The following is a 23,192-nucleotide window of genomic DNA, read 5'->3' as shown; positions in this document are numbered from 1 at the left end:
TAAAAACAAGCTGCAGATTATTTCACATTTTACTTGTGAGCAACGGCACATTTAAATCTTACAAATATAGTTATTTGGCTTATATCGTGATAGATATCGTTATCGCCTGAAATGAAAAAAACATATCGTGATATGAAAAAATCTTATATCGCCCAGCTCTAGTTGGCACTAATAGCAAAAAGGTCTAGCAGGAAAATATTATTAAACCAAAAAGCACTACTGGGATTTGAACTAAGGATCTCCTGTTTACTAGACAGGCGCTTTAAACAACTAAGCCACAGAGACACATCTGCAAAGCCTATTTAACCTTACCATCTTGTTGCAACATCATAGTATGATCAGGCACTCTGCTTCCTGTACACTTATTAATGATTATGATTGGTCAGTTGCTGCCAATGCCACCCACCCCTGAGAGAGCTGAAGAGAGGCATGGAGGCTAAGCAGGAATCAACATTTTTTTCAAAAGAAGTTCAGGTCAGACCAGAAAAAAGCCATGGACATTTTTAGCTATTCTAAAAGTTATGACTGAAATGATGATCACATGAATTTTATTTTGCTATTAAAGACTTGTATTAGCAGAAATAAATAACTTTAATATTGATGTATGCCACCTAAGAGAAAAGACAGCAGGCATTTTCCTCCTGCTCTGGGTTGGTAATGTGGATGGAGACTCTTTGGAAAAAAACACTAGTGTGGATGAGAATTATTCTCACATGTAAATGAGGGTATTGTGTTTAGGTGTCAAGAATAACCTAATCATTAGCATTAACCTTTAGTTCATTCACATGTAGATATCCAGAGCTCTGTGGCCCACGCAGAAGCACACTTGATCACACTTGGGTAACTTGTTCAGGCTTTATTGGACAAGGACTTTTACACAGATTATTCTTTGCGTGAAACAACAAATAGCAGATTGGCAGAAATATGAGCCTCAGTTAAAGTTGGGGGGTGGGGTGGGATGAGGGGGGCATGAAAACATGACAGAATATAAACTACTACCAGAAATAATCTGTATCTGGAAGAAGACGTATACTGACTCCATTATAGGCATTACAAGCTGGTGCTTACACCCACTCAAGATACCTTCGGAGCAGCACTGCTGTAGCTCAATGTTAATTTAACATGGCTTTGAGAAATGAGCACCATTATACCCTAGTTTTGAAAACGCAATAGCTCGAGGCTTTTTGCTTTGTATCATCAGATAAAGCAGCGCAGGGTACATTCAGTCCCAGTATGTATCCCATGTTGACATTGCTGGAATAATTACAACCACACTTCTTATTATTGTACAATATATTTTAACTTCAAGTCACCGAACCAATGCTGTCTTAAATCCGATCAAGACAACAGACTGTTAACATCTAAAATCAAGTACCATCAGGAAAGGCGAACAGTGGAAGAAGACACAGAGGGGAAGACAACACTGTAAGAGTAGACAGAATAATTACCACCAATGGCCTGTATGATAATTACAGCCCAAACAAATAGGGTAGTGCTTCGTGTCAAACCTTTCCCCAGACATCATTTCTGTGTTAAAGCTGCTATATCCAGTCTGGTTTCCAAACACAGGCTGCTTAGCAAATTTCTTTTAAATAAGAGACTGTAGTAAATCTGCACCATTGCCATTTATCACTGATCTGCTGCAAGAGGCTGGAGCATGTGTTTACTATTTAACCCCGCCCCGTGCTTGTCCGTTGAAATACGACACGCACACTCCCCCAAACAGGCCTGTCCACATGTGGGCTTAGTATCCGCTCTCTGAAAGGGACACACGCTTTTGCAGCACACAGGCCTCGTTGGCGCAGTAGGCAGCGCGTCAGTCTCATAATCTGAAGGTCGTGAGTTCGAGCCTCACACGGGGCAGATGTTTTAAAATTGTCAACTAAGCAAAATAGCAAAGCACATGTGCCTTGAAGTGAAACATCGGACAGATTTCTTGCATTACATGTTACTGAGTCACAGAGGCATGCTCCTGCTAGTTGCTCAACAACCACGTTTGAAAACCTTGACAAACTTGTTAATTATACCTTGAAAAATCCTTCCTGCCTTTAAGGCAAAGCACAGTGCTTTCACTTCACTCATAAAAACAACTGTCTAAACTAAAATCATTTCATGCTCCATGCTAAAGAAGGAAAAAGTATAGTTCTCATAATTAAATATATTAGTATATAATCTCAATTGATAGCCAAGGTTAACATAGGTGGAATTAATGGTGTTTGTATCACATTGCATAGGTCTATGGTTACACACATTGAGTGACATTCTTGCGAGCTTCATGCATCAGCCTTAAGGCAATGGCTCAAATGTTCTGATGGAAAAAGAATGGGAGAGTCATCATAGAGTAAAAAATAAATACATTTTAAGAATCATCTATCAGTACCAATGACATGTATGTGGACCTCATGCGTGTTCCTCTGTTTTTCCATCCGATTGTTCAGTCTGACGTCACTAGCCATGTCTGGACCTAAACTCCGCTGCAGGTCCATATATCAAACGATCACTGTGGCATTACTGAGAGTTGAAAAACTGTCTAAAGTCTTTCATCTTTAATAAATTGATCAGCTTTCTGCTCTACCAGGTGTAACAATTGAGTTTAACATCCAGGCATCCATGAAAACGGAATTTATGACATTTAACGGAGTTAGAAGTTAGCAGGGAGTTAGCTCGCTTCTATCTAAATACAATATAGCATGTCCTGACTGCGGGGTTTTGGAAACAAATTAAAACGTACAGCTCTGTTATCACTTCCAACACAAATGAAAACAGAAAGCTAAAACACAGTGACGTTTGTAGGGTTACTGAAGTTGGGCTAGCTGGTATATAATGATGTGCTACGTGACCGCTAGCGACACAGCTATGTTAGCATAATATAAACAAGCTAACTTTTTTTCCACTCGATAAAAGTTAACGTGAGTGTTCTCTGTGGTCAGGAACAAATGTAATCGCATGGCAGGATGCTGTAAAAGGACCAACCTTCAGCCAGGAGAACAACTGAGATAATCCATCCACAATACGAGGTAGTTCATTCACATACTGCTGCATGGGCTGGGCTGTAGCTACATCCTAAGGTTTTAAAAACTGAGCTTAAATAAATGATTAGTGGTAATAAAAGCCGAGGGAGGTCAACAGGGATCACTGACTGTTTTAGGAGCTCTTTGAGATCAAATAGAAGAAAATACAAAACATTAAACATGTTAACAACACAAAAGCCATATTAAACGCAGACTACTTTAGGCCCGGAAGTAGGATTCGTCGCGTCATCACTGACGGATAAGCAGGGGCTAAGCTTAAGGGCAAACAACAGTACAAGCACAAACAAGTTACTCCTATAACTGGTTGTACTTTATCATGATGCATATGCGCTGCCACAACACTGCATTGCTGACAATGAGTGCAGGATTTCCTTCTTTGACCAAAACAGACACAGTATCTGCTGGTGTCTTAAATTGTCCAAGAGTGTGCAAGTGTCTTAAATTACTTGGTACTAAATAGCAATGGAAAGGGAGAAAAATATTATTGAACAAGTGTAGCGGAGTTGGAACAAAAGGCACTGCTGGGATTCGAACCCAGGATCTCCTGTTTACTAGACAGGCGCTTTAACCAACTAAGCCACAGCGCCTACACAAAGAGACAACAGGATATCAATTCCGTGAGGTAATCCATCCACAATACGAGGTCAGTCATTAATATACTGCAACAACATGGGAATAGAGCAGCTGCGAGAGAATTCAACATTAATAATCAATGGTACGGAAGTGGAGGAAGCAAGAAGAATGAGTTGAGTAAAGTTTGACTTATCTGACTGTTTTGTTTCGCTTAATGCACCTTATAATCCGGTGCGCCTTATATATGAAAACAGACCTGCCATGGAAAAGAGCAACTCAAGTTAAAGCATTAGAAAATCAACTGCCTGTGCTATCTTTTTGAGTTTAACACACTACGGCAAGATACACAAGATTACTGCACTAGATGTTATGGTCCTGCTCCTGCAAGCTCTCCTGTAACTGCGTTGGATGACCTAATCTCATACTGTGAAAAAGCAGTTGGTATACCTTGTTGGTATAAGAGAATCCTTGCTGTTTTTAAGGCAAAGAAGCTAGGTGCAGTTTTCAGCAGTTTTCAATTTCTTCTGTATGACCAATCTCCTAAAAAGATTTAAATTAACATGCTTAACTTTCAATAGCTCCAAATGGCTGTAATGTCTAGTTTCTGGATCTGTCACCTGAACATACCACAGCACATATGGAAACATGACTGCTCGCTCTATTCACACACAATTGATCCTGCAAGCCTGAAACATACAAGTCAGAAAGTACAAACACAGAAATGCTGACAAACACTCATCCTCGCTGGGATCTTTGGACATGTCTGGGCTTTTCATGCTGCCATGGTTACAATCCAGTGTAGCCAGCATATGTAAACATCAACACCCAATTATCAGCTCGAAATGTCTTTCACACCCATTTTGCACATTCATGAGAAACTGTGTTCCTAAAATAGTTAAAATAAACAGAATAGGCATTTCAGAGTGAGGTCTTAAAAGTTATATAGATTTAAGTAGTTATCTATTTGAAGATTATACTGTACTTCATGTTTGTGTCTATCTGCATTTGCCTTCTTCACCCCCTAGATTTATTCAGCTAACAATTCACATCTATCCCTTGAAAACCTCTCCATACCTTCACCTGCACCTCTATTTCGTGCCTCTCTCCCCTGCTCTGACCCTTTCTCTCTGGCTTGATGCACTCTGCTTCTTAACTACTTTTTCTCTACCCTGCTCCTTTTGTCCGCCCACCACGGGTGCGTGTGCGTAACTGAATGGTGTACGAGTCGAAAAGCCAGCATGTCAGCATCAGCTGTGTGTGAAGAAGAAAGGGAGGGAGAAAATGTGCAGGCTTGCAGATGAGTGTGTGTCCGACAGGAAATACTTAAGAGCCTGAGAGTGGACACAGTGGATGTGTGTGTTTGTATGTCTGTGCGTGAGTGCTGAGGGCAAGAGGAGCAAGAGGCTGAAAAGCAGAGAGAGGAAATGATCAAACATGAGAAAACAGCTGAGGTCAATGGTTAACGGGACACAGACTGAGATCAGTGACAAAAGGATAAGCAACATGAGTCACAGAGTGAGACAGAGGCCGAGGAGAATGGCCATGTTTTCACACTGGTGATCGACACGAGGCATAATACAGCAGATTTGCAGCAGTCTTTCCTCTCCAAGACCAAGCTGGCATTCAGCTCGAAACATGTTTACTTCATCTCAGAAAAGACAACAGTTGATAAGCTGAGATGAAATCTGAGTTCCCTTTACAATAAATTAATTCTACACAGGGTGTGTGCTAGTATTAAAGACAGCAGTACTAAGTATTAGAATAAAAACTCATCCTACCAGTTCTCTCCCCACACACACCTTTGCTATAACCCCACAAAACACTGACAGGCAAAAAGTAAATCTCTGATCATGTGTTTAGAGTTACTGTTATCTCTGTCCTCAAAGACTAAGACACTTTCTGTGACTGTGAAGGCAGCTGCTGCTCAATAATAATATATTATGACCAGGTAAAAAAAATCACAGTGAAACTTTTACCATTACTCAATGATATATTGTTTTCTAAAGATATCATGGCAAAGCATTTGAGGCCATGCTGGGGTGTGAGTCGGTGGCCAAATAATTTCCAACATCAGCTGGAATGCTTTTTTATTATGACCTCGTATTGTTTGTGATATCTGATTTTTTTGTCTATGTCTTCAGATTAATCAACTTTATGAAGATGAACAGTGTCGTTAAAACGGGTGCATTTGATGTTGTTCACCTTTATATCCCATTTGTAATTTTTGTATTAGTAACTTAAATCTGTCAAACAATTGGTAACTGAAAATGTTACAAATTGTAGGTTAAAATAAGTACTGGACTTTAGACTCACAGCTGCATGCTACAGATATCACTGCTGGAAAGAGAAAGAGAAAGAATGTCAGCATATAGGCAATATAAGACATAGATATAACTTCCAGGGTGGAAAAATAGAGTTCCACCTTCCACCCCATCTGAAGTGTGCCAAAGAGCAAAAGCTGTGGCTGCAAAAAGACTTCTGATCCTATACAAGTACAGTGGAACCCTGACTTACTCAAAAGGCGCGATGGGTGCTTTGACTTACGAAAATTTTCGACTTACGAAAGACCCTCGGGAAGGAATTCATTTCGTAAGTCGGGGTTCCACTGTATATGAGAAAACAGCTCTTGGTCTTGACCTCTGTTAACATCTTTCCTGATGAGTTTATGCACTCAGTCACTCGTTTTGGGTCCTTTTGATCACACCATGTTACAAAATGGATCATTACCATTGGATGAAACCAGACACAATTTGGCTAACAACTTGTAAAGAAGCTTCTTGGATGTGATCTGAAACGTCTTCAAGCAACTTAAAGATGTCCTGTCGCTTTTCTTTCCAGGCTCCTTAGATCACCATGAGGTAGATGACTGAAAATCTACACACCTTTCTTGACATTTAAATTGTCGCAACAACTGAACTGATGAAGGACTTTTATTGCCATTTTAATGTGAAAAGACTACTTGTTATTTAGAGCTCATTTTAGCCACTTTGCTTCAGCCTTACTTGATATCTGAGAACACTGTCAATGGTCCCAACAGGCCAACAAATGGCCAATCAACTTGCCCAAGAACTGACCCTGGACCATTGGTGAATCCTTTGTTTAGAGTTACTGTTCCTGATTTTTTTTTTTAATTAATTAAACATAATTGTTAAAGCTACTGCTGGTCAGTAAGAATGGATATTGATTCTAATATTGTTAGTGAGTGTACTAAGAGGTCAGATTTGGTTTATGATTGAAAGTGCAGCTGTAAACCAGAGGAATATGAAAGCTTGTTGTTCATTTGCTCTGTCAAAATGTCTATTTACATTTTTCAATTACTCAGTGGTATTTCATATGCTCCCTTGCACTGACAGGTTACAAGTCTATTCAGCTCCATTCAGAGGCAATTTGATCCTCTCCCATTAAAAACACCCTTTGGAAAAGACAGGGCCCTAGAGTGATTCACAGTTGCACTTTGATTTAATTCTAATAATTCTAAAGTACAAAAGAACTACGACCTTAAAGGAAGAAGAATGAAAAAATAATAAAAAGAAGAAAATAAAGATAAAGAGTAGATATTCATAAAAAAAAATCTTTACCTACTTCAGGGGGGGGAAAAAAACAAAATGAACAATTCAAAATGCCAGAAACACTTACACGAACGAAGGCCACAAGTTGAAAGACATAGGTGTACAACAGAGATGGAATGGATTATATTTAGCTGCTGAGAACTTTATTGTTCATCGGGTTATTTTTCCAAAAGACAAAATATTGCAAATCTTAAAAAATCCTCTGACTCCACCACAGAACAAATGGTTGCTTTAGCTGCTTAGGCTGTGACACTGAACTTTATTATATTATTACATAAAAACATAATGGTAAGGTTGAGCCACTGTTGCAGGATCACCTTATTTTAATACAGAAATAACCTTGTAACCAATATTTTGTCATTTCAACCCCAAGTATTATGCAGGGTCCTCTTATGATTCAGTCTGCAGTGTTATTTTGTCGAGTACAGATGTACCTACACCTAATTACATTATCAGGGTGTGAATCAGCCTTGCATTCATTTGTGTGTGAGTCTGGGTTTTTTTTAGTTTTTTAATGCAACAAGGCCTTGATATTCTGTTCCCCATCTTCCTTCATTATGGAGGCTGCAATGAAAAGCATTAATGAGAACTCTTGGTGGCACTTTTGGGTTCAAATCAGACAGTTTCATCTAGCTACTCAGCAAGGAGAGCCATTAGGTTTTAATGATATTTGCAGATAATTCCTAGGATTTGGTCAATTAATTTGCATGAAACACAAATTTCATTTATCCCAGTGAATCATGCAAAGGACAGACATGGGGGGTAAATCACATCCAGTCCAGCAATCTAGTCCGAGCATCAGCTTCCAGGCTGCTATTTTTATCATTTATTTTATCATTAATGTCGCAACATCTCCACAATTAATACTGCTCTTTATAAAGTCTCCACAGGGCACTCTGTCTGCAACATTCTGCATTTATTCTAAACAACATCACAGCCTGTCGAAGAGTTACCTTACAGCAAAATGAAGCTGCACAGTAAAGTATATATAGCACATTGTTCACTGATCTAAACTAACAGACAATAGCTAATGCATGGCCAAATGATAATGAGCACAGCACACTGTATGAGAGTATTTCTATGGTCAGCGCAGGATGATGCGTTTGTAGCTATTAAGGGAGACATAAGGGTATAGGGGATTTAGCTGGATTGAGGACACCAAGTTGACTCCCTGAATCCACCAACTCGTCATCATTTTCTCCTCTCTCCCGTTCTCTTGTCCTTCCTAAGACTAGACTAGCTGAAATGCACTCCCAGAGGATGAAATACACGGTCCTTTCTCTTTCATCTTTCCTCCATTTTTTCCCGTTATCATTCCTCTCATACCTTGTACAGCTGACACACAGGCAGGAGACACAGTAGATATAAACTTGTATATGCGTGTGCATGTGTGTGTGACTGAGCGCTTTGATTAAAGCCAGTCTGTGGATTAATTAGGGTAAATAACCTCAGAGCTGCTTTTGGGATTTAAGTGTTAAAACCTAATGTGTGCTTCATACTAGAAATGTGTCTGTCAACCATGAATGTTTTTGTCATTGCTCTCCTATAGGGTCCATCTTTTAAAAATACTGTATATGGAAACTATTTAGTCATAACTAGTCATGGTGACACCATCTCAGGAAAGGACTAGCTGAATCAGAGTCAGTTTCCAGAGGTCACGCATGCACTTTTACAAGGACAGCACAAAGCATGTTCGTCAATTGATTAGCTTTCTACTGTAGTCTAGTGACTGTTTGCAAGCATCAACTGTAGATATTAAGTCTGCATTCTGTCCCAGTGTGGATATGGGGCATGTTCCTACCTGCTTCTTCCCTTGGGAATCACTCAAGATCTTTGAGTGCATCCCAAGGATTGCTCCGAGTGTGGGATGTCCTGCCACCACCCAAAAAAAGAATCTGTAGTCCTGAAAGCTGCAAACAGCTGCTTTGGTATTTGATTTGGGGTTTTTTAAGTAAAAAATAGAGCTAAGCAGAAAATAATAACTGCAGAAATTATATCGAGAACGTATTTAGCAAATGTGTTGACAGTTATAATACTGATCTATTAATTGGAGAAACAGATGTCTAAAGTATGAAACTGCACTGACCTTTTTCGTGTCATTGTTAGGTGGTTGCTGGGCAACATAAAAGCATCACAAAACATCACGAAAAAGTTTTGTGACTTTAACTGAGAAGTTACTGTTGTGATATTAAAATTGCACTCCTTTTACAAGGTATTACAGGTGTGCATAAACTCACTGGCTAGGCAACACGATTATCTCATAACACCTGAGATAAGAACCATCAGGGGCCTGTACGAGTACACCACAACTTGTGATCATCTAGGAGGAGTTTCCAGGAAAACAAACAGAGTGAGACTTTGTGTATTATAGTACAATGGTTGGCGTGTTAGAGTTGGGCATCGCAAACAACCCTTTGGCGGTCACCACAACTAGCACAAAAGCCCAGTGCGCTGGTCCTCCCTGCACCCACTTGACATGCTGACATCAGAATTAACTCTTGCCTCACAAATACACACAATCAGGGAGAAATATTATTAATCTTAGATAAAGAATCAAATAAATTAAAAGGAAAAACCTGCATGTGAAAATCAGTCAATGGGTCATAGCTACAACCAAAGAAAAGATGTCAGATTTAAGCAACAACAGAAAAGCACATTTGCCTTGAAATACAGTCTAACTGAGGGTCTGTTCTGTTAGATCATTTGCTAAAAGCACATTTATTGTCACACGGATGTGTGTAAATATAGGCTGAAGAATATCTTTGGTAATATGCATATGTAATAATATGTTAATGAGCCATGTGCCCAGCGTTGCTTATGCTGATGAGCCATATGGAGCTTTGCCTGGAAGCCTGGTGAGAGCTGTAATGTTTACAGATCTCTCAGGTAAAAAGTGAACAGGAAAAAAGATTATAACACTATTCTCTGTTACAGTGATGCTTAAAGGCTGGGTCATTCCTCAAAGAAACAGTGGAGATTAATGAAATCATGTTGATGAGCCTGAAAGCAAGTCAAAGAGGTTAAAGAGTCAAAAAGGATAAGCACAGATGTTATTCTCTGGTTTTCTAAGGCTTCATAGGATGAGACTGTTCATACACTTTCTTGAAATGCAACAAAACACCTCAATTAAAATTCCGTAAAGTTAAGGAAAAGAAGCTGTTTTTAATTTATTGCATTAAGTCTTTTTCTTTTTTCTCTATTAACTAGTATTAACTAGTGCAGCAGTCTCAAACTGCAGCTCCAGAGAGACATGCAGCTCCTTTTTCCATTTGTATAAATGTGCTGCCTATATAGTCCTTTTTATGCTTAAATAACCTGCATCATAGTTTACTTTGCTGAACCTTAGGATGGATATATACACATAAGCGGTCCATGGACGAACCTAATTGCATTTACCACCAACACTGCTGGCTTACTGGTACTACTTAATCTGCAGCTGGACTTTAGACAAAATAAAATTGAACCTGATCTTTTTTTTTTAATATCTTCAAAGCTATTAGGCTTTGGATGTTACAGCTATTCTCAAAGTAGGCTACTTTTAATTTAATCTGCACAGGAACACAGTGGCCTGCAAAGCTTCATAACTACTCTTTGCAAAGTACATACAAAAAGATATACTCTTCCTCTGCTTCACAAATGATCCTTTTTCTTTGTAATAAAAAACTGATTTAAAAAAGGAAACAATTTAAACAAACTTCATTCCAGAGTTTTGTAACAAAAACATGATATTGTAACAAAAATGCAACTGCAGCTCACTAAAAAGCCATTACTTGTGTTAAAGGATTAATTATTTACACCCTATTAGTAATGTTGACAGGCTAATTCATATTTAAAAGGCTGTGTTACCTTCATTGTAAGGCTCAAATATGTTTTGCAGCCCCACCACAAATTTTCAGATTAAAAATTGCTTGAAAATGTCTCTTTTGATAGTAAAGGATGCCAACTCTTCAATTACGGGATAGCATTTGGACCCAGAGCCCATACTAGGTAATATTAGCCACCCTGCATATGTTATTCCTAACTTTTTTGTTCATTTACAGGCTGTATGAAGTTGTTTGTCTAAATGCTTCATTAAGGTACTTGGATGTATTTATTTTATTTTTCAAATGAGTTTATATTAAGTTTTTATTAATTTACTCAACGAGAGGTGGTGTGTGTGCAGTGTCGTCATCCAACATGAAACAAACAATATTAGACAGAACATGTCAGCTCTAATGGTTGGTTTCAACCCAGAAGATGCAAAAGCATAACAGAAATAAACAATTTCCGCTTTCACATAAACTATTTCTTGAAAAACATTTTCTCTATAGAGCGATTCAGTCCTGTCAGAAGTCAACTCGCAATTTAGCCAACTGCTGTCCTTTCAGCACCTGTGGTACTAGGCTGCTGGTTCGGACAAACATAATGGGAGCTGAAGTCGGTTGACGAAATGGATACGTTGATCACACTGTGCTGCTGGTGTGAAATTCAGATAGCCCTTCTGCTCTTTTATAATAATCTTTCAAAATCGGCTAAAGCCAAAAGACTGGGACCACAGTGGTTCGCTCAAGGACACATCGACTAAGCAGATGCATGTGGCTGCAGGGGCTTAAGCCCAGGACTCCCAATCGCAAGCCAATTTCCCTAATCATTGCACCACCCCACTGCTCCTGATTTTGCCACCATGAGAATGTGTCATCAAAAATAATTACAAAACATTAAAGGCTAGAGCAACATGGAGAGAAAACACTGCAGGCAGCATCTTTCAGTGACGAGGATGACAAAGCCAATTTGGGAACCTTTTACCCAGTGGCACATACCTTCATCCCTCACCGACTGAAACAACTAACACATCGTGGTTGCATATGCTTAACTGGCTCTCCCGCGCTCCCACAAGTGAGACCAGAGCCTTGTTCGCTTTCCAAAACCCAGCAGCAACAAGCCAATCTGTTCTCAAACAGCTGGAGCTGCCCCCAAGAGTGAAAGAGGGAGAAAAAAGGGAGGGAAAGAGGGGGGGAGGGAGGTCTCGGAGAGAAAACAGGCAGAGAAAGTGTGAAAATGAGAAACAGAGCAAAAGACCGGGATGGGAGCATAGACACAGAGAGTATGAGAGTTCGCTGTCATAAATAATCAATGCTTAGTCAACACAGAAAACGAGAGCACGTGAAGGAGCCAGGGCTTCCTCCTATTCCCTAATCCAAAAAGGGAAAACTGCCAGCTCACATATGTCACGAGTAAACAGGGCTGAGCTAAGTTGAAGAGGATATATGGAGACAGACAAAATGATAATCGGAGGAAAAGCGACAGAGAGAAATTAAAGTGAGGGAAGAGACTGCAGAGAGTTTTTGCAGAGAGAATATGGAAAAGGTGAAAGTGAGAAAGAAAAAAGAAAGAAAGAAACACTTGGAAAGCAGGAAGCGGGCTGCAGGAAATTCCTTTGTCATCCTCCTGACCCTCTCTGCTTGTCAAAAAACTGGAATATGACAGTCCACGTCCTCTTTCTCTTCTCCCTCACTCCTTTTTCCTTTTCTCCGGCTGTGTCCGTGTGAGCGTGCTGTGCAGCGACGACTAGATTTCAAGTCATCTGCCATTTGTTAAGCACACTTGCTTCATGCTACAGACAACTATGTGACTCGGAAACGTGTTCATACCTCATGTCCTCAAGCAGGTCACATTCGGTCTGGTGTTTAAAGTGCAGTCTTGTCATCTGCTCTGTGTGAGTGTTTTTCAGCTCCTGTGTCACTTTGACCTGGATGAAACAAAAAGACATGTTATTAAATGTGTTATTTATTCATCCATCAGCTCCACAGGCATGTTATTGATCTCTATGAAGCCCAACTTTCAACAAATCATCAGTCCTCACATATCAATATATTAAAACAGTAACTACATATTAACCTAGATGTGATTTTGGCCAATGCAGAGGACATAAATGGCTGTCTTTTCCTGGTTGTAAAAGGGTTCAGTGAATGACGAAAGCTTCTACCTGGCTGTAAGTTATAAATGCACGTTAACAATAAATGATCCATATCAATCCATAATATTTCCATCTCATTGACCCTTCGTTAGATTAAATGCTGCATGAAATTGCCCAAAGTAACAGACTGAATACAGAAACATCTTTTAACATGAGCGCATTTCATTTTGTGTTTTTAGATAATCTCCTGATCTATTAAACTGTTTAAAGAAAGAAAGATTTGCTTTTGAAATTTGTGATTTTTTAACGTAACTTGTTTCAATCAAAAAACTAAGAATTGTTTGGACAACTGGACAAATATGCCCTTACCAGCCACTTCATTGGGCAAACCTGGTCAGTTGCTTGTTACTGCAAATATCTAGTCGATCACATCAGCAACTCAGTGCATTTAGACAAGCATACATGGTCAAGACGACCAGCTGAAGTTCAAACCAAGCAGCAGAATGGGGAATAAAGATCCTTTTGGTGCCGGACAGGTTAGTCTAAGTGTTTCAGAAACTGCTGACCTGCTGGGATTTTCCCAAACAACCCTCTCTATGGTTTACAGAGAACGGTCTGCCTTGTTGATGGCAGAGGTCAGAGGAGAATAACAAGACAGCTTCCAGCTGTAACTCAAATAACCACTCGTTAAAACCAAGGTCTGCAGAAGAGCATCTGTGAACAAGCAACAACCTTGACCACAGCAGGTGCCACTCCTGTCAGCTATGAACAGAAAACTGGGGATACATTTTGTGCAGGCTCACCAAAGTTCAACAACAGAAGGTTGGAAAAACTGTTCCTTCACAAACAACATGAAAGCATATATCCATCTTGCCTTGTATAAGGAGTTCAGGCTGGTGGTCTAATGGTGTGGAGGATATTTTCTTGGCACATTTTTGGCCCCTTAGTACAAAATGAGAATTGTTTAAAGAAGCACTGCAAACCTGAGTATTGTTGCTGACCAAGTCCATCCCTTTATGACCAGTGTACCAATCGTCTAACAGCTGTTTCAAGTAGGCTAACACACCATGTCACAAGCTCAAATCATCTCAATCTGCCTTCTTGAACATAACAATGAGTTCACTGTACTCAAATGCCGTCCATAGTCACCAGATTTCAATCCAATAGAGAACCTTTGGGATGTGGTGGATGCGCAGCTGACAACTTTGCAGCAACTGTGTGACACTGTCATGTCATGTGGACCAAAATCTCTGAGGAATGTTTCCAGCACCTTGTTGAATCTAAGCCATGAAGCCTTCATTAGCCAAAAATAAATATGAGTGACACTGATTTCAAAATGATGTATACTGAAAAGCACTATATTCTCTAGCTGCCCATCAACTGTCCTACTCTAAAGTAACCTGTAAGTAGCACATACATATACTGACCCATCAATGTAAAAGTCGGTGTCAGGGTTTTGTGAGACCTTCAGTGAGGCAGGTATGGGGATTTTTTGCAGTTAGAGGTGACTGAGAATACTCTTAACATCCCCCATAACGGCAGTGTTTAGTAAAGATGCTGTGTGCATCAAATTCAATTTAGTGGCCAGGCTCCTTCACACATCTTATGCTAAAAGAGACATGCACACAGACACACAGACACAAACACACACATCTCCTGCCAACAGAGTCGCTGTGAAGGTCATTGTGCATTGTCGGGTGAATTCCATCGGCTATTCACCAGAGTAACAGTGGGCAAATTCACGACTGTTCTAGACAAAACAATCAACAACATGCCACACACACTACACTGGCACACACACCAACACACAAACACAGCACAGCTCCTTTCTTTCATGTGCTGTGCCTTTGAAGATAAGGAGGGAGTGGTTCATTACAATCAGGGCAAAATTTCTTCACTTGATTTCACCTTCTATCACTCAGTGGCAACCCCAGAGGATGGCGAGAGGAGGGGAATGGTGACAGAGAGATAGAGAGATGGGGCGGGGGTTACAAAATGAAAAAGAAGATGTGAAATAAGGGCAAATGTGAAAATTATGAATAACAAAAATGGAAAGAGGAAGAGATATGGCGTAAACATCCCCGACTGTGAGATAACAATATCAAGAGGAGTTTAAATTGTTTGTCTTTTGGCTGCATCCCCCTCCACTACAACCATTAACCTTCTCGGTGGTCTTCCTATTTCCTTCTGCCTTAAAATAAGGCAGAAGATAAAAGGGGAGGGTTGTGTCAGGAAGGGCATCCGGCATAGGATCTCCGCCAAATCAAACATACCTTCAAGCACATGTGAGGATGTCAGATTCACCCCAGTAATGAAGCATGTATACCAATACACACATACTCCCTCCCTGTCTGATATGTATCCAGTCTAAAGATGCAAAGATGCTTTCACTAATTAAACTTAAGATTCAATGCCAACCGTTGATGCAGTTAATGTCAATTTAAAGAGTTCAAGTTCACCCCAAAATCAAGCATCTGCAAAACACTTGTGTAGCCTGAAATTTCACAGGCTCAGCTAAATTTGCCCAGTTCTAACCAATTCTTTAAATCCACAAAACAGAGACACTTCCTCAGCGTCCACACCCACTCTCGAACCTATGGATTTAAAGCTAGATAGGCAGACACTGCATTGCCTTTGTCAGGCCTCTTTAATTTAAGCCACATAAGGCGAATAAAAGAGAGCCGAAATGACTCCATGTTTGTTAGCAGATGTGCTGAGACACAGACAGAACACTTAAGGGGCTGTATGTGCCGCACTGGGAGAGAAATTATTAGCATCCAACAGTCTAGCAGAGATGCTGTGGGCTGAGTGCACACTGAGGGTAGCGGCGCTATTGCCAGTGGGTAACTCACGAGAACAGGAGGTTCAGGAAAGCAGTGTGTACAGCCTCAGTCAGGCGAAGACCTGCACAAGTGTGTGGTTTAAAGGCATGACATGGCATGTCCGAGGCCACAGTGTGTGTGTGTGTGTGTGTGTGTGTGTGTGTGTGTGTGTGTGTGTGTGTGTGTGTGTGTGTGTGTGTGTGTGTGTGTGTGTGTAAACGCAGAGTGTAAGTGGCACAGAGGGAATACGTGGTAATTAAGAGAAATCTGATGCGGAGCTTCACAGTGGGGAAATTGGCTCTTGTGCATCTATTTCAGGAGGACACACACACACAGACAGAAAGCAGTGGACCAGAAACTTCATCACACCCTCATGTGTATACACACATACACACTACACAGCACGCTTTAGGCGTCCTTTCTCAGCCCATACAGAATCAGTAAGTCAGCGTGGCTCTGGCTGCACGCCTTCCTCGGTATGCTCGACTTTTTGTCAGCTCTGCCTTCAGTGACCCCTGCACGGACTGATGAAGGTCTTTCTCTGAGACATCATCACAAAAGACGAAATCTTTTGTTGTGCTGTCTGGGGCAGGAGAGTGGAGTAGAGTGGAGTGGAGGGGGGGTTGCGGGTTGTTGTCATATTTCCACAGCGTCCACATTTTAACAAAAACAACCACCTCACTGGCCACAACGCTAAAAGCACTGCTCATATTTGAAGTTATTCCTATTCCTGCTGCACGTCTCTCCCCCTGAATCCCGTTTAGTCGTGCTTTGTGCCTCACGGTAGCCCACCTAGCGCTTTCTAGCTAACGTTATTTGACGTGTGAGGGTCACGCTGCTGCAGCGGCTGGACAGATGCACATTAATAACGTTCACAACTAACCCAGCTAGCCGTCCTTGCTAATGTTGGCTAGCGAGGGTCTTTCCGACCTCCCCTTTAATTTAGCCTTTATTTATTTATTTATTTTTTTGTATTTATTTATTTATTTTTACCGGAAGCTTTTTGTCGTGGCTGTTCAACCGTGAGCTTACAACACTGTTATCTGCCTGTCATTGTCTGCACAGCCCTACTAAAAACATAACGGACTCACCTTCCTCGGCGGCGGCTGCATGTTGAAGTATTGACATGAATGGTATTTCCCTTGTGAGATGTATTGTAATTCCGAGAGGATATCCAAATCAGTGTGTGGCACTAATATTTCTATGTTTTCCCCCCTCTTGCTTCCTGAAACAAACACCAACAAAAAGAAAGAAAAAAAGCCTTCCCTCCGAACCACAGGGAGGAAAGACGGGAGTTAAATTTGTACTCCGGCGGCCATGACTGATGATAAATGGCTAGTTTATATGCAGAGCAGAAACTGGAGCTACGAGGAGAGACCGGACACGCTTGTGTCGGCTGCTGCCGCTACGACAGGACTGGTGTGTTACTGTACTCTTGTGAGCAGGAGAGGGGGAGGCAAACAGGCGGAGAAGAAAAAGCAGAGGGAAGGGATGAGGAAGATATTAACGGGGAACCCCATCAGCAACTCAGCTCAAGGGCTCCACCGTGCGGGGAAGAGCAGGACAGCGCCCCGTGCCTCATTAATGAAAAACGGCCATCAGGACGGGAAGAGATAATCTTTTTGTTTGCTCGTTCTCGCCCTGTGCTGGCGGTAAAATATAAGTAAAGTTGTCTTAAAGCATATAAGTCGGACAAAAAGATTTTTAAATGTTTTATTTATTTATTCATTGTTTTTTTTTACAGCCGCTCCAGCTTGCTTATGGGGGAAGCGCAGGAGGCAGAGTCCCGCAGACCTGCATAGCAACAAGAAACCGCATTCAATCAATGGTGGAGTAGGAATAAAAACGGGATATTGTTTCAAATAAATAAATAGACAAATTACATATACAAGTTATTTAAAACGTTTTTGCATATGACCTATTATTTCTTGGCTAGGGAGTCCTAAAAAGCGTCTAATCCACACGATTACTCACTATTATTATGTAGATTATGGCGCACGTCAAAAAATCTATAGAAAATCAGGGGGCAGACAGAGTAAAATAGGGTCACTGGGTTCATTGCTCCTGGGGAACGGTGATAAAAGTCTTGTCAAGGGTTGGCATCAGCTGCAGCTGGTATCACAGCACCCGCAAGTATGAATGCATGCATGCAGCCCGTAGCCTATGCTTTTATTAGGCGTCATTGCTCGTGGTTAAAAATCGGCCAAATGCAGGAATCTGCTGCATTTCTGGGTCTTCCGTTATAACACAGTTTATATCTCGGGTCATGGACCGCTTTTCATACAAAACAAGACGTCATTTTAAGATAGTGGGGAACTGGGATGGACATTTTTTTTACACAATTAATCAATTAATTCAGAAAATAATTTGAAGATTTAATAAAAAAAAATCATAAACTTTAGCTTTATATGAAGAACCATTGTTCTTCTGGGATCAGGTTGTAAACGGTTGTAAGTACTTGGACACACATTTGAATCACTTCTTCCAGCCAGCTGTGTTAGCTTTATTTTTCAGGGTGGCCTCTGCAACATGAGACTAGAAATCACCCAAAAATCTTCACCATGAAGCAATTACTGCATGTCACTCTGCTCACACCCCTGTCAAACTGTGTAGTTGTCCAGCTTTTGGGAAAGTAAGTAAGCTTTACCATAAAAAAAAAGATACAGTGATTAATGGAATAAATAGGTATAACTAAATAAAAGCAAGTCTACGCAGGTCGGTCTTATGCTTCCTTTTTAATGCCATCAACAGTGTCCACAGATCTTAGTCCACTGGAAGCCAGTTCCACAACTTGGGAGCCACAACTTTAAAGCAAAGTCTCCTTTTGTACTTTTGTACCTAGACCTACTGTAGATACCACCAACAACCACTAATCAGCTGACCTCAGAGACCCAGTAGTCATGTATAGATGTATTAATTCACCAGGAAGCATATAGCCAAGGATCACAGAAATCTTAAATTGAACCTTAAAGTTTATGTGGAACAAGTCTAAATGGGATAAAATCAGCGTCACATGTGGGCTTTTATAGGACCTGGTGAGAAGCTTTGTATTCTGGACCTGCTGGAAGCAACACAGAGATGATTTACTCAGGCGAATGAATAATGAATAATGGGTGATCGAGGACGCGATGACACAAAAGCGTGTATACCGTAGTCATTTCCATTTCACACTGAGACACGGTATATTTTTAAAGAGCAATGTTCTGCAGATGATAAAAAAAACAAGTTTTAACAAGACATGCTCATCAAAACTGAACCCTCCTCTAAAAGGAACACCAGGATCTCTCATGATTGTTGGGTTTTTTTTCTCTGTATCTATGAAGCGCCTTGAGGCGACTTATGTTGTGATTTGGCGCTATATAAATAAAATTGAATTGAATTGAATTGAATTGAAGATTAATAGAGTTAATGTTGTTAGGGGCACACATAAGAGTGTCAGGGTTTTTTGTGTGTGTGACAACTGATTGTTCTGAAGAACAGATGGTTTTATTTGTTTACATTCTGGGGTTTGAATGGCATGTATGAGATGTCTTCAAAGTTATTGAGGATGTGTGCAATAGAATAAAATATAAAGGTGTTACCCAAGCTTTAGGTAACACCGCGAGATAAGGCGGCAGAAGATACCGCCTTATCTCAGAAGATACCCAGATCAACCATGTCAGAGGCAGCAGACAGACCTATCAGAACTTCACCTCCATCTCCATGTTTTAAAATATAATTTGAAACTCTACAAACAGCTGTTTCAGTAGAGTGAATCAAACTGAATTTATCCAAATTGTTTTTCAGCAGTTGACTACCTTCAGCAGTCCTAGAAGTGTAGTGCTAAAAGGCCTTTTTGAAGGGCCAGCATTGGGCTTTTGAAAATAAGGGTGGATAACAGCCTGTTTAAATTGTGAAGGGGACACAGCCAGAGGTTAAAGAGTTGTTAACTATCCCGAGAACAACACAGCCCAGAGGTGTAAATGACCTGTTTGAACAGCTTCACCATGTGAGGTTGGTAAAATGTCAAGTGGGCAAGAAGAGGGTTTGCTGACGAGATCATATCAAAGACATCGGCCCAAAGGACGGGTCATATTTGCTCTGATATGATGGATCTTATTAACCAAGAAAGAAGGAAAGTTTTCACACTCTTCAAGCAGGAGAAACAGGATAAATGGCGTCTCTGAACTTTTGGGTTCCCTTTGCTGTTATGAATTAAGCTTGAGTGAAGCGCGAGAACATCCCGCTGGCTTGGAAGACAGAGGAAAAGACAAACTAGCTCAGAGGAAGTGAGCGTTTTACTTCTTGCCTCCTACGTGTTATGTTCAAGGTTAAGGTACAGGTAATCATTCATTTACAAAGTTTCTGGAGCAGGTGAGACATTAAGCACACTTCCTCACCTATCACACTCGTATATTTCAACACACTCTCACACACATTCGCACACTCGGAGGAATCGCATTCATGTTCACACCTAACTTTTTAACAGTGGAACAGAGGAAAATGGCTGCCACCCACTTATGAATCGTAATTTTTGCGTTAGGATCCTGCAAGGATTGTTTTCATCTGTGATTTATTTTATAATTTGGCTTCTGCACATACATTCCTTTGGCCTTACCGAGGTAAGAGATTGTTATGTGTCTGTGCCCATAAAACAAGAAAACAAGAAATCGGTGTGTTAACAGGGGAATTTTATTCTACTGAGTGGCTCCCACTGGTGTTTAAGTGTGCATACAGTGTGCTGGCCCCCCTGTGGTGTACCGCCTAAATCTTAAACTAAAGTTAAGATTAGAACAAAGCTCAGCAGCGTGCATTTCATCACAGCCCACAGCCCTTGTTGTTAATGCAAAATCCAAAAAATCGTTAGTTTCACAGGTTAACAACCATTATTGTGGCGTGTGAGAGAAATACGTTTTATGCCCTTTGCTACATGATCATTATTAGTTAATTGTTACATATTTATAATAATTAATTCAGGAAAATGACAAAGGAAGACATTGTGCCACTTCTAGTGGGCACTTTTGTTTGCACACTGGCAGCTTCATTGAAAATGATTGAAGAAATATAGGCATACACACCTTTTTTAATAGCATGGCCCAACTAACTGAAGCAGCTCTGTATATTTGATTTGGCAGATTTTCACACCAGATAAATGTCCTGACACAACCCTGAAAGGGATTTTTGTGTCCTCCTGGTACTGAGACAGTGATCGTTCACTTGTTAGGCAAATGTGTAAACCCAGACACTATGGAGCCACTAACAAGTAGCCTAACCAAAACTTCAGAAAACAATAGCACGGGAAAGAAAAAAGCAATAATTTCAAGTGAATAACTTCAACTACACGTCAGATCAACGTAACCCAGAACTATTGTACTCAGCCTCAGTATGGCCAACTTCCCATGTGCATTTCTGGCTACTTTTCCTCCACAGTTTTTGAATTTACCAGTAAAAGAATAACAGTCACATTATCAAGGACCCACAATTATCATCAAACTCATAGAGGGTGATTGCTGATACTATCAAAACTGACCCGAGGGAATTTTCAAATAAGTTCAAATGATTTGTTTCTATTGGCTGGAACTCCATATAAAACACTGGGGCATGACTAAAAGGTACTTAACACGTAGTGGACCAGCACAAGCACGTACGCCAGCAACAATGTCTGTCATTTAAGTAGGTTATGTTGTGGTCTCTGCAAAGATTCCACACAGGAGTCTAAATCAGGCCTTAGGTGTGAGGGCAAATCTGATTGAGGCTTGTGCCACCTCATACCCTCCCTCTGGACACACCTCTGATGTCTTCTCCTAAGGAATTTGGGGGGTGGGGTGGGGGTGGCATGTTAAGCAAAATGCCCATTTAGTTGTTGGTGAACTAAATACTTTTACTAGTGCAGCTTATATCTATAAATAAAGATGATTATTATTATTACTGTTGTCATCAGTTTACAGGCTTACATTTTTACAAATTTCTTACTCTAATAATAAAAGATGATTTAAGGCCTTTTTTCATGCTAAAAAAAATCTGTCTTCTTATTTTAATAATACTAAGAGTAATTCAAATATATATCTTTCTAGGTTTACCAAAGTGAGAAACATAAATATTTAACCAGTTCGAGGTGTCTGTTGGTTTTACTGAATATATGTAACATATTAGCCTCAGGCCCCAGATGCTTGCTCACTGTGGACACGCCGCAACTCGTCAAACAGTCATACGTCTTCACAACTTTTTCACTGCCTCCAGTCTCCCAGGAACACATTCAACCACAAACAACAATGTGAGGATACTTTGGACAGGATAGTCAGGATAATAGCACCCATACAGTGTGAGTTACTTCATAAGCTATATGTTTTTTAGGGTTTGGGGTTTGTTTGGGGGGGGGATATTTGTGAACGGCTGTTTTACCAGAAAATAGCAGAAAGGAATTTATTGCCGAAGAGGTAAGTTCTTCTCAACTTGGTATGGCATGCACAAAAACTTAGGAACTACAAATATGGACGCTCGGGTCTGTTATCGATTAAATGTAACACAGGGCTGTTTAGAAGAGTAAAGGAGAGAAGAACGAAAGGTTCAGAGAGAGCAAAACAACATCAGAAAGAGGAAGGGGGTGGTAGGTCTGCTGCAGGCTAACTCCTCGGTGAGCTGAGAATTTAATAAGGTTGCATGTTGTTTCTTCAGGCTCTTTCTGTCCATTGTATTGCATGGCTGAACTTGGGCTTGTCAAATAAACAGAAAAATGGCCTGAGTTTGTGTGAGCCAGCAATGTTCAGCTCACGCCACTGAAACTCTCCAAGCTGAATCTGGTTTGAGTTAAAAAGTTATTCCTCTGTTTCTGCCGCTTGCAGCTGGAGGGTTTGTTAGACAACTTTGTCATGCCCAAACAAAACATGCTTTTTTTTAATCCGCCATGGGCCACAGCTGCACCAGATATTTTCTAAAAAAGTTGTTGGTACATAAGTTGGTGAATCAGTGTCTGAAATAAACTTTGAAACTGCATCGCTGATATGTTATTCAGAGGTGTCCCGGTGTTGTTTAGGCCAGGTGGAGGAACTGTACTGTCTGTTTAAGAGCCACCGCTTACACAGAGATTCATATTTTTGAATGGAAAAAAAAAGCTTCAGGAGAGTCTAATTATCAGTTATGGTTTTAAGTAGCTCCTTCTCTTCTTTCACCCACAATTAAAGAAAGCAACAACTAATGTCTGTGAAATGTCCTTGTGCATTTTACAGAAATGAAGTGAGTCAAGCTGGATTATATTAATTTGATTGTGCAATCACAATTGGCTATTTGCCTATACTTGGTATGGCATGATATGCTGGACTGT

The 23,192-nt window shown here is 40.5% G+C and overlaps 2 protein-coding genes and 2 non-coding genes across 8 annotated transcripts in view; 2 read left to right on the top strand and 2 right to left on the bottom strand.

Annotated features, from left to right (window-relative positions):
• Positions 1-17,449, bottom strand: part of fchsd2 (FCH and double SH3 domains 2) — a 70,218-nt gene extending 52,769 nt beyond the window's left edge. For both annotated transcript variants that reach the window (XM_005720743.2, XM_005720744.2), the window contains exons 1-2: positions 16,984-17,449; positions 12,805-12,902 (exon numbers count right to left, since the gene is read on the bottom strand). In XM_005720743.2, coding sequence (XP_005720800.1) covers positions 12,805-12,902; positions 16,984-17,004 — 119 coding nt within the window. In that variant the 5' untranslated portion in view covers positions 17,005-17,449. The remainder of the gene's footprint in view (positions 1-12,804; positions 12,903-16,983) is intronic.
• The window catches only part of p2ry2.1 (purinergic receptor P2Y2, tandem duplicate 1), a 47,308-nt gene that overhangs the window by 21,579 nt on the left and 2,537 nt on the right, over positions 1-23,192 (top strand). The window contains exon 1 of one of the 4 annotated variants that reach the window (XM_005720748.2): positions 22,141-22,193. The exons of 1 other annotated variant lie outside the window; for it this stretch is intronic. The gene's annotated coding sequence lies outside the window, so the exon portion shown is untranslated. Of the gene's footprint in view, positions 1-22,140; positions 22,194-22,247; positions 22,309-22,427; positions 22,506-23,192 lie in introns of those variants that run through there. 2 more of the 4 variants (XM_005720745.1, XM_005720746.1) reach the window with 2 other exon arrangements.
• trnam-cau (transfer RNA methionine (anticodon CAU)) lies at positions 1,791-1,863 on the top strand. Its single transcript has one exon. It is a non-coding gene; the product is annotated as a tRNA-Met (tRNA).
• trnat-agu (transfer RNA threonine (anticodon AGU)) lies at positions 3,546-3,619 on the bottom strand. Its single transcript has one exon. It is a non-coding gene; the product is annotated as a tRNA-Thr (tRNA).

Source organism: Pundamilia nyererei, unplaced genomic scaffold (assembly GCF_000239375.1).
Source record: "Pundamilia nyererei isolate P.nyererei 1_Seehausen unplaced genomic scaffold, PunNye1.0 scaffold00003, whole genome shotgun sequence".
Lineage (NCBI taxonomy): Eukaryota > Metazoa > Chordata > Actinopteri > Cichliformes > Cichlidae > Pundamilia > Pundamilia nyererei.
This window is presented reverse-complemented; position numbering and strand designations above follow the sequence as displayed.